We start from the raw sequence: 12929 nt of genomic DNA on the forward strand, positions 1-12929 counted from the left end.
TGGTTGTCTTTACAGGGATAATTACACCCTACAGATAAACCCCAACTCTGGCCTGTGTAACGAAGATCATCTCTCTTACTTCAAGTTCATTGGTCGGGTCGCCGGGATGGCTGTTTATCATGGCAAACTCTTGGACGGTTAGTGTTAAGCTGTGAAATGTTTCCCATGTCAGTCATTGTCTGTGTTCTCTCACTGGGTGATTATTTCTCATGCATTTCTTCCCTGTCAAGGTTTCTTCATCCGCCCTTTTTACAAGATGATGCTACAGAAACCGATAACTCTTCATGACATGGAGTCAGTGGTATGTTGATTCCTCTTTCAGTATGATTCAAGCAGGCAACCACACAGTCTACAGAATTAGGATTTGTTGTTGTTGTTGTTGTTGTTGCAGCCTGTTCATGTTTTGCAATGCTGGTTAACAAGTCCAGGGCCTTGTATATACTCCTAAGCCACATGGTGATTTTTCTTGACTTTTTGCCCAGAATGGCCTCAGAACCACAATCCTGTTGGTTTCTGCCTCCCACATAGCTGGGACTATAAGTGCGAGCCACTGTGCCCAGCCTGTATTACTCATATACTTAGTTAGCTCTTATGTAATCCATGTAAGATATGTATGGAAAAGCTGTCCAGCTAATGCTTTTACTTTGCTCTACTTACTCAGATTCTCAAAAATAACCTTTTATGTAAGTTCAGGGGTCTCTGGATACAAATTCTAAAAATAAAATTTTCCCCTTCCAGGATGGTGAATATTATAACTCACTAAGATGGATTCTTGAAAATGACCCAACAGAATTGGACCTCAGGTTCATCATTGATGAGGAGCTTTTTGGACAGGTTTGTGAATTTCCTAATGCTGCAGGATTTGTGAACCAAAACCAGGTACTGGTGGCTCACAACTATAATCCTTACTATTCAGAAGGCCGAAATCTGAGTATTGGGGTTCGAACCCAGTCCAGACAGAAAAATTCATGAGACTCTCATCTCTAGTTAGCCACCAAAAAGCTGGAAGTAGGGGATGTGACTTAAGTAGTGGAACACCAGCCTTGAGCAGAAAAGCTAAAGGATGGTGTCCTGATCTTCAAGTCCCAGGACTGCCACATACATACACACACACACACACACACACACACACAGAATTTATGAAATAAACATAACCTAAGTTTAGGTATGAATATACACACTCGGCTCTATTTTTACATTTGTTTTCCAGCTACAAAGGCTGTCTGTCAGTCTGATTTTGTGTTGTCCTTAACTTTTGACTCATTCTGTGTTTATTTTAGCAAAACTAATATTTAGGTTTTCTTAGCATTTTGGTTTTTGAATGGATTTAATTTAAAACACCAGGTGCTAGCATAACTATCATCTGTATACTTTTTCACTGTGTTCAACCAAAAATAACATATCCAGGTATCACGTTTGATTTCAGACACATCAGCATGAATTGAAAAATGGTGGATCAGAAATTGTGGTCACCAATAAGAACAAAAAGGAATATATTTAGTAAGTATTTTTTACCTAAGAATTTCCTTGAACTAATTTTGTACTTTCTTCTGGGATTTTTCTTTCTTTTTCTTTCTCCATCGCCAGAAGCCCAAAGCTTTTTTTCTCATGGAAAAAAATACAAAGCCCAGAACCATGAGTTCAGTCCATAGTACCATATGTATGTATGTATGTATGTATGTATGTATGTGTATATTTGTGTATTTGCATGTTATTAAATAGTAATATTGTTTACATATAATGTATAGCATATCTTTTTTGTTTTGTTTTGGCTGTGGGGCTGTCTGGGCATTATCCCTGAGCCTTTTTGTATTCAAGACTAGTGCTCTACCACTTGAGCTATAGTGCCACTTCTGGTTTTTGAGTAGTTAATTGGAAATAAGACTTTCACAGAGACTACTCTGCCTGGGCCTGTTTCGAATTTCGATCCTGAGATCTCAGCTTTCTGAGTAGATAAGATGACAGGTGTGAGTCTCCAGTACGTAGCCAAAACATATCTTATACATTAGCTATATAATGTTATTATTTATTGTATTAGTGTAATAATTAGTATAATAATGAGCAAGTAATATATGATATAATGATCATAACTTATTATAGTAACATAATTATATTATACTTTATATGAATTTTAACTCATTACAATAATGACATAATAATAAGGAATCATAATTGTATTCAGTTTTTGATTTAGGCATAGCTAGTCTTCATATCTCTATATGGATATAGAGGTTTAAATGTATATAATATACATATAAAGATATAGATAGATATGAAGAGATACATTAATAGTAGTAACTGGTTATATTCAGCTTCTGCCTTGGTCCTAGCTCATCTTTGTGTTCTGTTTCTAAGTAAAATAAAGATGTCTTAAAATTGTTTTTCCTTGTGTAAAATATCCAAATGTGCAGGGTTTTTTTTGTTGTTTTTGTGTTTAGCCTTGTAATACAATGGCGATTTGTCAACCGAATCCAGAAGCAGATGTCTGCTTTTAAAGAGGTATTTATTTTATTTTCTTCCTTCTGCCCCTCTACAGTTTCCAAGTTTAATCCATAAGTTTCCAGTACTGGGCTTCCTTGTAGCTTAGAAAGATAAAGCCAAGCAAGTTAAATTTTATGAATAGGTGTTCATTATTTAATTGCACTTATTCGGAATAGGGTAGGTTCATGGGTTAAGCAATGTAATGCCTGCCCAGCTTTTTTGCTAGTTAAGTTGGAGATGGAGTTTCATGGATCTCTCTTCCTGGTTGGCCTAGTATTATGATCCTCCAGATCTCAGCCTCATGCCATGAGCCTTGAGCATCCTGCTGTATTGTGGGCATTTTGAAATAGCCACTTTGAGAACTAGAGAGGAAAAAAAATAAACAGGCATTTTCTTGGGTAAAATGGAGAGCTCCACAAACAGCCCACGTGGTTGACATGTAGGACTTGTTATCACTGACCCCTTGAACCTGCTAGCCAAGTTTTTTTTAATACTTTTTTCTTTTCTGCTAGGGGTTTTTTGAACTAATACCACAGGATCTCATCAAAATTTTTGATGAAAATGAACTGGAGGTAAGAAGCACTGTTTGTAATGTGGTTTTTGCACCAGCGATTTTTCTGGCTTCCAACCTTCTATGTGTGTGTCCGCCATAGCTCCTTATGTGTGGATTGGGGGACGTCGATGTGAATGACTGGAGAGAGCACACCAAGTATAAAAACGGCTACTGTGCCAACCACCAAGTCATCCAGTGGTTCTGGAAGGTAATGGTGTGTGTGTGTGTGTGTGTGTGTGTGTGTGTGTGTGTGTGTGTGTGTGTGTGTGTGTTGATCCTGGGGCTTGAACTCAGGGCCTGAGTACTATCCTGGAGTGTTTTAATAATTTTACTGTTACCATAAAGGTGATATACAAAGGGATTACAGTTATATGAGGCGGATGAAGAATACATTTCTTTCTGGACAATGTCACCCCTTCCCTCGTTCTTTCCCAGTTTTCCCTCTGTTAGCTTTTTTTTTGCTCAAGGTTAGTGCTCTAATACTTTGAGCCACAGCTCCACTTCTGCCTTTTTTGGTGGTTAATTGGGAGATAGGAGTCTCACTGCTTTTCCTGCCCCAGCTGCCTTCAAACCATGATCCTCAGATCTCAGTTTCCTGAGTAGCTGGGATTACAGGTATGAACTGGTTCCTAACTGCGCATCAACTCTTGATGAACCATCCTAGTGGGATATAAGGTAGATAATTCAGAGAAATGCTCCTCTGTTGTTGAACTTGGGGTACTTCTCCGGACACAGGTCTATCCTTCATACATATTAAAGATGAGCAAGCAGAGGCCTAGTGGTAGAGTGCTTGCCTAGCATGCACAAAGACCTGGGTTCGAGTCCTCAGTACCACATACATAGAAAAAAGCCAGAAGTGGTGCCAGAAGTGGTAGAGCTCTAGCTTTGAGAAAGCCCAAGGACAGTGCTCAGGCCCTTAGTACAAGCCCTAAGACTGGCAAAAAATAAAAAACAAAACTATAAATTATATCTGAAAAGAAAATTCTACTATAATTCTATTCTAAAGAGTTGCTATAGGTGAGGCTCTGGTGGCTCATGCTTATAATCCTAGTTACTCAGGAGACTGAGATCTGAAGATTGTGGTTTGAATCCAGCCCAGTGAGGAAAGTCTGTGAGACTAATCTCCAATAAATCACCAAAAAGCCGAAAGTGGAGCTGTCCCTCAAGTGCTGTAGCGTTAACCTTGAGCAAAAAGAACCCTGAGTTCAAGCCTCAGGACTGGCATCAAAATAAATAAATAAAAGTCTCCATAATGCCAAGGACTAGTGGGCAAATGCCTATAATCCCAGCTACTTGGGAGGCTGAAACCTGAGGATCGAGGTTTGAAGTTAGCTCAGGTGGGAAAAGATCTGTGAGATTGTTATCTCCAGTTAACCACAAAAAAAAAAAAAAAGCCAAAATTAGAGCTCAAGTGGTAGAGTACTAGCCTGGAGTGCAAAAGCTAAAGGACAGTACCAAGTCCCTGAGTTCAAACCCTAGTAATAGCACAAAAAAGAGTTTCCATGATGCCTTGAAGATAGACTTTCAGGAACCTAATGGACACATGAAGACATACTTAGTTAAAACAGCATGCAAATTTAGTTGATGGTGATTAATGCTCCAGCTCAATTTTATCGGCAAATTTTTCGGTATAATTTTGGATTCCCCCCCCCAAGTATTGTTTCCTAAATGATGTTTTGACTCTCCATCAGGCTGTCTTAATGATGGACTCAGAAAAAAGAATAAGATTGCTCCAGTTTGTCACCGGCACATCCCGTGTGCCTATGAATGGATTTGCTGAACTCTATGGTAAGGATTTCCATTGACCATGGAAAAACATGGAGCCATACCAACTGGCTTTTCATGAGTAATTCAACTTTAGGTTTCTATCATCTACACTAACATTTAGCTTAAAAAAAAAAAACATAGGATTATTGAGCACGATGACACACACCTGTTATCTCAGCTCATGAGAAGGATAGCCAAGAAAATTGTAAGTTCAATGCTAACCTCACTTACGTAGTTATACCTTGTTCAAACAAAACAAAACCGGTAGTTTGGTCTAGTGGTAGTGTGCTTACCTAGCATGCAAAAGGACCCAGGTTCAATTCCTCGGTACCACATTCATAGAAAAAGGCAAAAGTGGTAGAGCTCTAGCCTTGAGAAAGCCCAAGGACAGTGCTCAGGCTCTGAGTTCAAAACCCAGGACTGGGGGAAAGCAAAACAAAACAAAAGTGAGTTGGGCACCGTTAGCTCATGCCTGTAATAATAGCGTCTCAAATAGTTGAGATCTGAGGATCAAGGCTCAAAGCCAGAGTAAATTGGGAGACTCTTACCTCCAATTAACTACCCAAAAAGCTGAAATGGTTCAAGTGGTTAGAGCACTAGCCTTGGGCATAAAAGTTCACTCAGGGACAGCACCCAGGCCAGTACCAAGACAAACAAACAACAATCTGAGAGGCTGGGAGCATGGCTTCATTGTAGAGTGCTTGCTTAGCATGCACGAAACACTGGGTTTGATTACTTGGTACCACATACACAGGAATGCCTGAAGTGATGTTGTGGCTCAAGTGGTAGAGTGCTAGTCTTTTTGTTTTTTAATTTAAATGTTTTATTGAAAAGGTGATGAACAGGGAGTAAGTTATATAAATAATGTAATGAATACATTTTTTTCCCCAGTCCTGGGCTTAAGCTCAGGCAGGACCTGAGGACTGTCCCTGGATTTTTCTCAAGGTTAGAACTCTACCACTTGAGCTTCAGCACCACTTCTGGCTTTTTCTAAGTATGTGGCACCAAGGAATCGAACCTGGGTCTTGGTGCATGCTAGGCAAGCACTCTACCACTAGGCCAAACTCCCAGCCATACATTTGTTTTTAAAGAGTGATAGTCTTGAGAAAGCCCAAGGAGAGTATTCAGGCCCTGAGTTCAAGCTCCAGGACTGGCCAAAAAAAAAAAATAAAAGAAAGAAAGAAAAGAAAGAAGAAAAGGAAAGAAATCCGAGAACACCTATTTCCCTGTATACCTCTAAAAGAACTCACACATGACTGCAGTGACGTTCAGAGTTGTAAGACAGACACCTGGGACAACATCACTAGAAGTTCCCCGAGGAACAGGGACACAGTGCCCACAGATTAAATGGCAATGAACCCTTGAGGCGTGGCTGGCACAGGAGAGGCTCCATTTCTTCTGGGTTGGTTTATTCCTATGGGCGTATGTTTTCCGCATTAGCAGAAGTGAGTCTTGAAATGCTGAGCGATGTTCCTGGCTAGACTACAGGAAACCAAGAACCTCTTGTTCCTTGCAGGCTCAAATGGACCACAGTCGTTTACAGTGGAGCAGTGGGGTACCCCTGAGAAGCTGCCCAGAGCGCACACCTGGTGAGCAATGTCATGCTGTTAGATCAGAGTCCTCAGAGTTCCTCACACACTGGCTCACTGGAGTTTCACAGTCCTCCTCCTTGTGCTGATTTTTATGTTTGTCCCTGTCTTTCCTAACCCGCTTCTGTCCCTTTCTTTCAGTTTCAATCGATTGGACCTGCCACCCTATGGGTCATTTGAAGAATTATGGGATAAACTGCAGATGGCAATCGAAAACACTCAGGGTTTTGATGGAGTCGATTAAACCAAACAAGCCGTGTCTTCCTTCCTTCCCCACCCACGTTTATCATAAGCAAAATGTTATCTTAAATGTGTCTGGGGGAAAACTACAAACTCAGCCACTGCATCTGCCCCCAGATAGTGCAGGAAAAAAAATCACTGAAAAAAAAAGTTAGAAAGGAAAGCACGACAGCTTTGTCACCAATTTTCTTTTTCCACCGTGTGTCAGAACCAGGCCTCCATTCGTTCTGTCTTTATGAGTTTCCATGCTAGGATTTAGAAGTCCTAAATACCTGACACAGTGAGTTCTTTCCTTCACATTTACCTCTTTTTTTTCCTTTCTTTCTTTTTTTTTTTTTTTAGCAGTATTTGCCAGGCATTGTTTGTTTTGTAACTACTGAAAATGTAACTGTGAAGTATATGGTAAGTGTCGTGTTAAAAAAAAAAAAATGGATGCTCTTTTTTTTTTTTGAGAAGGAAAACTGAAGTTTGGAGGGAGACAATTGTTTTCGTATTAAGGAAACACCAACGTGTATAGTTGTGTTTATTGTTAATGCTGGTATTTATTCTTTTGTAGACTGGTCTAATTAATGCCCCTTATTGCCAGGGTTTTAGGAAGAACTTCTGGAAAGTATGTTGCTTATTGCAAAAAAAAAGTGTTTACTTTCTTTACTTTGTGTGTGTGCGTGTACGTGTGCGTGCACAGGTCCTGAAGCTTGAACTCGGGACCTTGTGCTCTCACTTCACTCAAGCCTGGCATTCTTTACCACTTGAGCCAAAGCCCCATTGAACTTTTATGCTACTTAATTTGAGATAGGATTTGTCTGGCCAGACTAGCTTTGAACTGCAATCTTCACATCTCGGCCTCTTGAGTAGCTGGGATTACAAGCATGGGACACAGTGACTGGCACTTTCTTCACTTTAAAAGTATTTGGCACTTGTTCATATGCAGCTTTACCAAAGTGGCTCGTAGGGAATGTTGCAGTGGGTGGAAAGGATTGAGCCTGTGTATCCTATGGGGCATGATGTTTCAATGTGTTAGGGTAGTTAGATTTTCTCCTTCCAACCAGAGAGCGTCACAGAACAGTCCTTGCACACACAGTAAAGAACTGAGATCATTATATCGTCGCTGCCTTTACACTTGCACAAATATGTAGTTCATACATGTTTACAGGGTTGATTATGTTTACAAATTAAGCTCATTTCTGTAAGGGCATTTTTAAAAAATATATTTTTTAGAATCACTTTCGTATTAAAAACAAAACAAAAGCAACCAAATAATTTGCTTGGATAACCAAAGAGTAGTTCAAGGCATAATTTGTATTAAATTTGTGACCACATTTCTTATGCCTTTTCTAAAATACTGCATACTGTAAAAATGATAAGTTATCATTACTATAACTATTATAAACCCCAAATCCTTTCAGGAAAAATTCTACAAGTAGAATCCTGTCTTCACATCTACTTTCATGGAAATACATAAAGGCTACCCCATGTGCATGCATTCAGCGAACATGGTCTGAGTGCCTGCTGTATGCTTAGTGCTGTGCTAAGCCGTTGGGGTGAGATTCATTGAACAGTAGTAAACTATAGCTCAGTGTTCCTTTTCAAGGAAATTACAAGTGTGTACAAATGAATTTGCAGACCAGCCATAGTAGGAATGAGCCAGAACAAAGCAAAAAAATATTCTAGGTCCCAATGCACCTGCAGAAAATAAATTGTGCCAAGACTGTGTGTGTGTGTGTGTGTGTGTGTATATATATATATATATATATATATATATATATATACATATATGTTGCCTATCATACATTGGAATGATTCTGTAGAATATTCTAGGAAATGCTCTAATTTAAAAAAAAAACCAATACTAAGCCTATTTCTCAATATGGTTATCTTAGTGACATAGAAATAATTGTAAATATGTGTTATCAACATTCTAAAATACATATAAATGTCCTGAGAGACTTATCCCAAAGACCTTCTAGCCATTGGTTTATGCTATCTACCAACTGTAGGTGGAAATTTCTGACCATGGTCACCAAACCACTTGCCAAACTTCTTGTCAGCTTAGTTTAAGGCTAGATTTGTATGCTCTTCCCTAGAGTCCACCAGCAGGAAGAATAGGCCAGGTCCTACTTGCTGGGTGAACCTCAGCAAGCTGTTTAACCCCTCGGGGCTCCTGTGTCTTCCTCTGTCACTCAGAAGAACAATGCCTACCCTGTGGCCCTGCAGAATTGTGCAAAGTTCTGTAGAAAAACCAGAACAGACTTTGGAAAGCCCTAGGCTTGCTCCTAGCCATCTGATCGTGTCAGATCGGAGCACTCCCAAAGAATGACATCTTTTGAAAGTAAAGGAATTTATTGGGGATCAGGGAAGTAGGGGCATAGCCAACACTAAATGTACCCCTGTATCTCCCTGTGTGTGTGTCTCCACCAGAGCAAAGTAGTAGTCATATGGGCCAATGCATTTGGAAATGTGTGCTCACTATGTAGAACTGAATGTAAAAGTAATTTTTTTTAAAGCATGATTGTATTTTGTCTTTTGGGTTTTTGTTTTTTTTTTTTTTTGGTACTGGGGATTGAACCCAGGATGTTGCACTTGCTAAGCAAGCGCTTTGCCCCTGAGCTATATCCCAGTCCCTGTATTTTTTTTTAATCTTTTTTTTTTTTCTTTTCACAAGTCTAGCACTCTACACTTGAGCCACAGCTCTACTTCTGTTTTTGTTTTTGTTTTTTGGTAGTTTATTAGGGATAAGAGTCTCATGGATTTTTCTGCCCAGGCTGGCTTTGAACCTTTGAACCCCCATCCTCTGGTTTCAAGCTTCCTTAGTACCTAGGATTATAGCCACTGGCTATGTGGTTGTTTAAATGTCACTTCTATGGAAAAAGCTATAGGAGTTTCAGAAAACACCAAGCTTTCTTTTCATCTGTCTGATAGAGATTCATTTGAATGATCCTGTGACTCAGACTCTGGGGTTCATGAAACCAGACACCTCCAAGCCACCATCTCTATCTCTCAGGTTGGATTGAGGGTCTGGAAGGAGCTTGTATGAATCTACCCCACCCCAACAGGAATGCGCACCCAAAAGAGGCTCCTTTTTTTATTTTGCTTTTTATTTTATTTTTATTATTTTGGTGCCAGTTCTGGGGCTTGAATACACGGCCTAGATGCTGTCCCTGAGTGGTTTTTGTTGTTGTTTGCTCAGGGCTAGTGCTCTACCACATGTACCACAGCTCCACTGCCAGTATTTTTTATGGTGGTAAATTAGAGATAAAAGTGTTTTGAGCTTTCTTGTCTGAGCTGGCTTCAAACCAGTATCCTCAGAACTCAGCCTCCTGAGTAGCTAGGATTACAGGCATGAGCCACCAGTGTCCAGCTTATTTTTCTTTTTAATAAAGCAAGGGCATCATACTTTTCTAGAAAAGTATTTTAGCCTATATTTTTCTCCAACACAAAACAAAAGAAATTAACATGCATTCAATTTTATTACAAATGCTATTTTAAATGCCATCTGTTTCCATTTTTATTTATAATTTTGAAGTTATTTCCATAAAAATATCAAGTTTAACCATTTACTTTAATTAGAAACTATTGAATCTTTGTTGTTCTTTTTTAAAAAGAAGACCTTATACACTATTTATCCATCTTGATGTATCAAAACTTACTGCCTACTTTAAAGTATGAAATCACTTTTTAAAAATGCAATTCCAAAAATAAAGTTCTATTCTAATTTTAAAAACAAAAGTGTGACTCATTTGTTAAGTAGTGCTTTAAACCAGTATTTTGGGTGATGTAAATCTCATGACAGTCCTAAGCTTATAATCTGATGTATCTGATTATATTTCTCTCCCCCCCCCCCCCCCCCCGGACAGTACTAAGAATTGAACTTAAGGCCTTGTGCTTACTACAGAAAGTCTTTAAAATTTGAACCATGCCTCTACATCTTTTTGCTTTAGTTTATTTTTCAGATAGTATCTCCTGCTTTTGCCAAGACAAGCCTGGGACTACAACCATCCTACTTACATGGTCCACATAATCTGGGATTATGAACCACCATTCTAAGATTGTGATGGGTGAGATATGGTCTTGCTCCCTATCATTTGAGCTGGCCTTGAACTAAGAGGATCTTTCCAATCTCCTCTCCAGTAGCTGGGATGACAGGTATGTGCCAGTACTCCCTCCTGGCCATGGTTATAAACTCTTATCCACACGTAATCAGTTTTCACTTTACAAAATGATCAGATTCCAAATATCTGTTTGATTAGGAAATACCCTACAGACTGAAAAGAATTAGAAATGGACTGGATGCACTGTTCTAATATGCAAGTCTAATCATGTTGTTTTATCTCTGAGAGCTCTTCAGAAGCCCAACCTACTGGCATGGAATTTAGTCCATCCTCAGCCTGGGAAGGTCGGGGGTTGGGGGGTGAGTCCAAGGGGAGAAGAGAGACCCATCTTCCATCAGATCTCAGCCAGTGATATCTTCTTGTCAGAAAGCTGGGCAAACCAACACCACTCCCCTCCTGGCTTTTAATTGGTGCAGCCCAAGAGGTAAGAATGCTATGTATGTACACACACATTCATACAAATACATATATATAGACAATTCATTCCATCCATATATATACATATACATTTGTTTATATATGATATATATTAACTCCACTTCTGTCTTTCTGGTTAATTGGACAAAAGCATTTCAAGGCTTTGCCTGATAAGGCTAGCTTTGAACCACAGTCCTCAGATCTTAGTCTCCTGAGTAGCTAGGATTATAGACATGAAATACTAGATCCTGGTTTAATATTATTAGTGAACCTTTCCTTCCTACCTACTTACCTACCTACCTACCTACCTATCTACCTTCCTTGCTTTGTTTGCATTCTTTTGTTGTGGTGGACCTGAGTGCTGTTCCTGAGCTTTTGTGCCTAAGGCTAATGTGCTACCACTTCAGCACAGCTCCAGTTCCAGCATTTTGCTGGTCAATTGGAGATAAGAGTCCCATGGACTTTCCTGCCTGGGCTGCTTCTAACCACAGTCCTCAAATCTCAGCCTCTGGAGTAGCTAGAATTACAGTCATAAACCACCAGAGAGTACCAGCTGGAACTTTTTTTTTTTTTCCAATCTGGGGCTTGAACTCAGGGCCTGGGTACTGTCACTGAGCTTCTTTTGCTCAAGGTAAGCACTTTACCACTTGAGCCACAGCACCACTTCTGGCTCTTTCTTTCTTTCTTTTTTTTTTTTTTTTTTTTTTTTTGCCAGTCCTGGGCTTGGGCTCAGAGCCTGCGCTTTGTCCTTGGGTTTTCTCAAGGCTAGAGCTTTACCACTTGAGCCTCAGCACCACTTCTGGCATTTTTTCTATGTATGTGGTACCGAGGAATCGAACCCAGCTCTTCATGCATTCTAGGTAAGCACTGTACCACTAGTCAAAACTCCTGGCCCACTTCTGGCTCTTTCTATTGATGTGGTAGTAAGGACTCAAGCCTAGGGCTTCGTACATGGTAGACAAGCAGCCCATCACTAAGCCACCTTCCCAGCCCCTTGAACTTTTTTTTTTTTGGTCCTGGGGCTTGAACTCAGGGCCTGAACACTGTCCTTGGGCTTTCTCAAGGCTAGTGCTCTACCATTTGAGCCTCAGCACCACTTCTGGCTTTTTCTGTGTATGTGGTACTGGAGAATCAAATCCAGAGCTTCAGGCATGCTAGCTGGACAAGTACTTTACCAGTAGGCTATGCTCCCAGCCCTTGAACTGTTTTTTAATACTAAGCCTTCAAAAGTCCAATGTTTATTATGCTTAGATCATATCTCTGTTCAAACTGGCTCACTTTCGGCACCTCATAGCTGCCGCTGCCATATTGGATGGCTCTGGTATCTGTGAACATAAGGCTGAGGTTTGAAATTTTATAAAGATGCCAGGCATTGGTTTTTTACACCTGTAATCCCAGGGAGTCGGGAGGCTGATAATTGAGACTTGAGATTCAAAGCCAACCTGGGCAGGAAAGTCCTTTGAAACTTTCATCCACCAGTAACCACCAAGAAGTAAAAGTGGTGCTGTGGCTCCAGTGGTAGAGTACCAGTCCTGAGCAGAAAAAGTAGTGATAGTGTTAGGCCTAAACTGGCAAGATAGATGGATAGATAGATAGATAGATAGATAGATAGATAGATAAATAGATAGATAGATAGAAAAAGTAAAGGAACTGTGATGCATCTAGAAGCTTTCTCTTGCTTCCTTCAGGAAGCTCAGAGACTTGGAAGAGCTAAATATTAAACCAAGCAATACTCTAGACAATAAGGAACAGGTTTGCTGCGTGTAGCTCCCT

General features: G+C 39.9%; 1 protein-coding gene across 6 annotated transcripts in view; it reads left to right on the plus strand.

The window, feature by feature from the left end:
* Nedd4 (NEDD4 E3 ubiquitin protein ligase) overlaps positions 1–8345 on the plus strand; it is a 66755-nt gene extending 58410 nt beyond the window's left edge. For all 6 annotated transcript variants that reach the window (XM_090358357.1, XM_090358351.1, XM_090358353.1 and 3 more), the window contains 10 exons: positions 16–137; positions 231–301; positions 739–834; positions 1427–1500; positions 2439–2499; positions 2994–3053; positions 3135–3242; positions 4726–4822; positions 6318–6390; positions 6532–8345. In XM_090358357.1, coding sequence (XP_090214483.1) covers positions 16–137; positions 231–301; positions 739–834; positions 1427–1500; positions 2439–2499; positions 2994–3053; positions 3135–3242; positions 4726–4822; positions 6318–6390; positions 6532–6634 — 865 coding nt within the window. In that variant the 3' untranslated portion in view covers positions 6635–8345. The remainder of the gene's footprint in view (positions 1–15; positions 138–230; positions 302–738; positions 835–1426; positions 1501–2438; positions 2500–2993; positions 3054–3134; positions 3243–4725; positions 4823–6317; positions 6391–6531) is intronic.
* The last annotated feature ends 4584 nt before the right edge of the window (positions 8346–12929 follow it).

This window comes from Megascapheus bottae, chromosome 25 (assembly GCF_031878675.1).
Source record: "Megascapheus bottae isolate mThoBot1 chromosome 25, mThoBot2.hap1, whole genome shotgun sequence".
NCBI classification, from domain to species: Eukaryota; Metazoa; Chordata; class Mammalia; order Rodentia; family Geomyidae; genus Megascapheus; species Megascapheus bottae.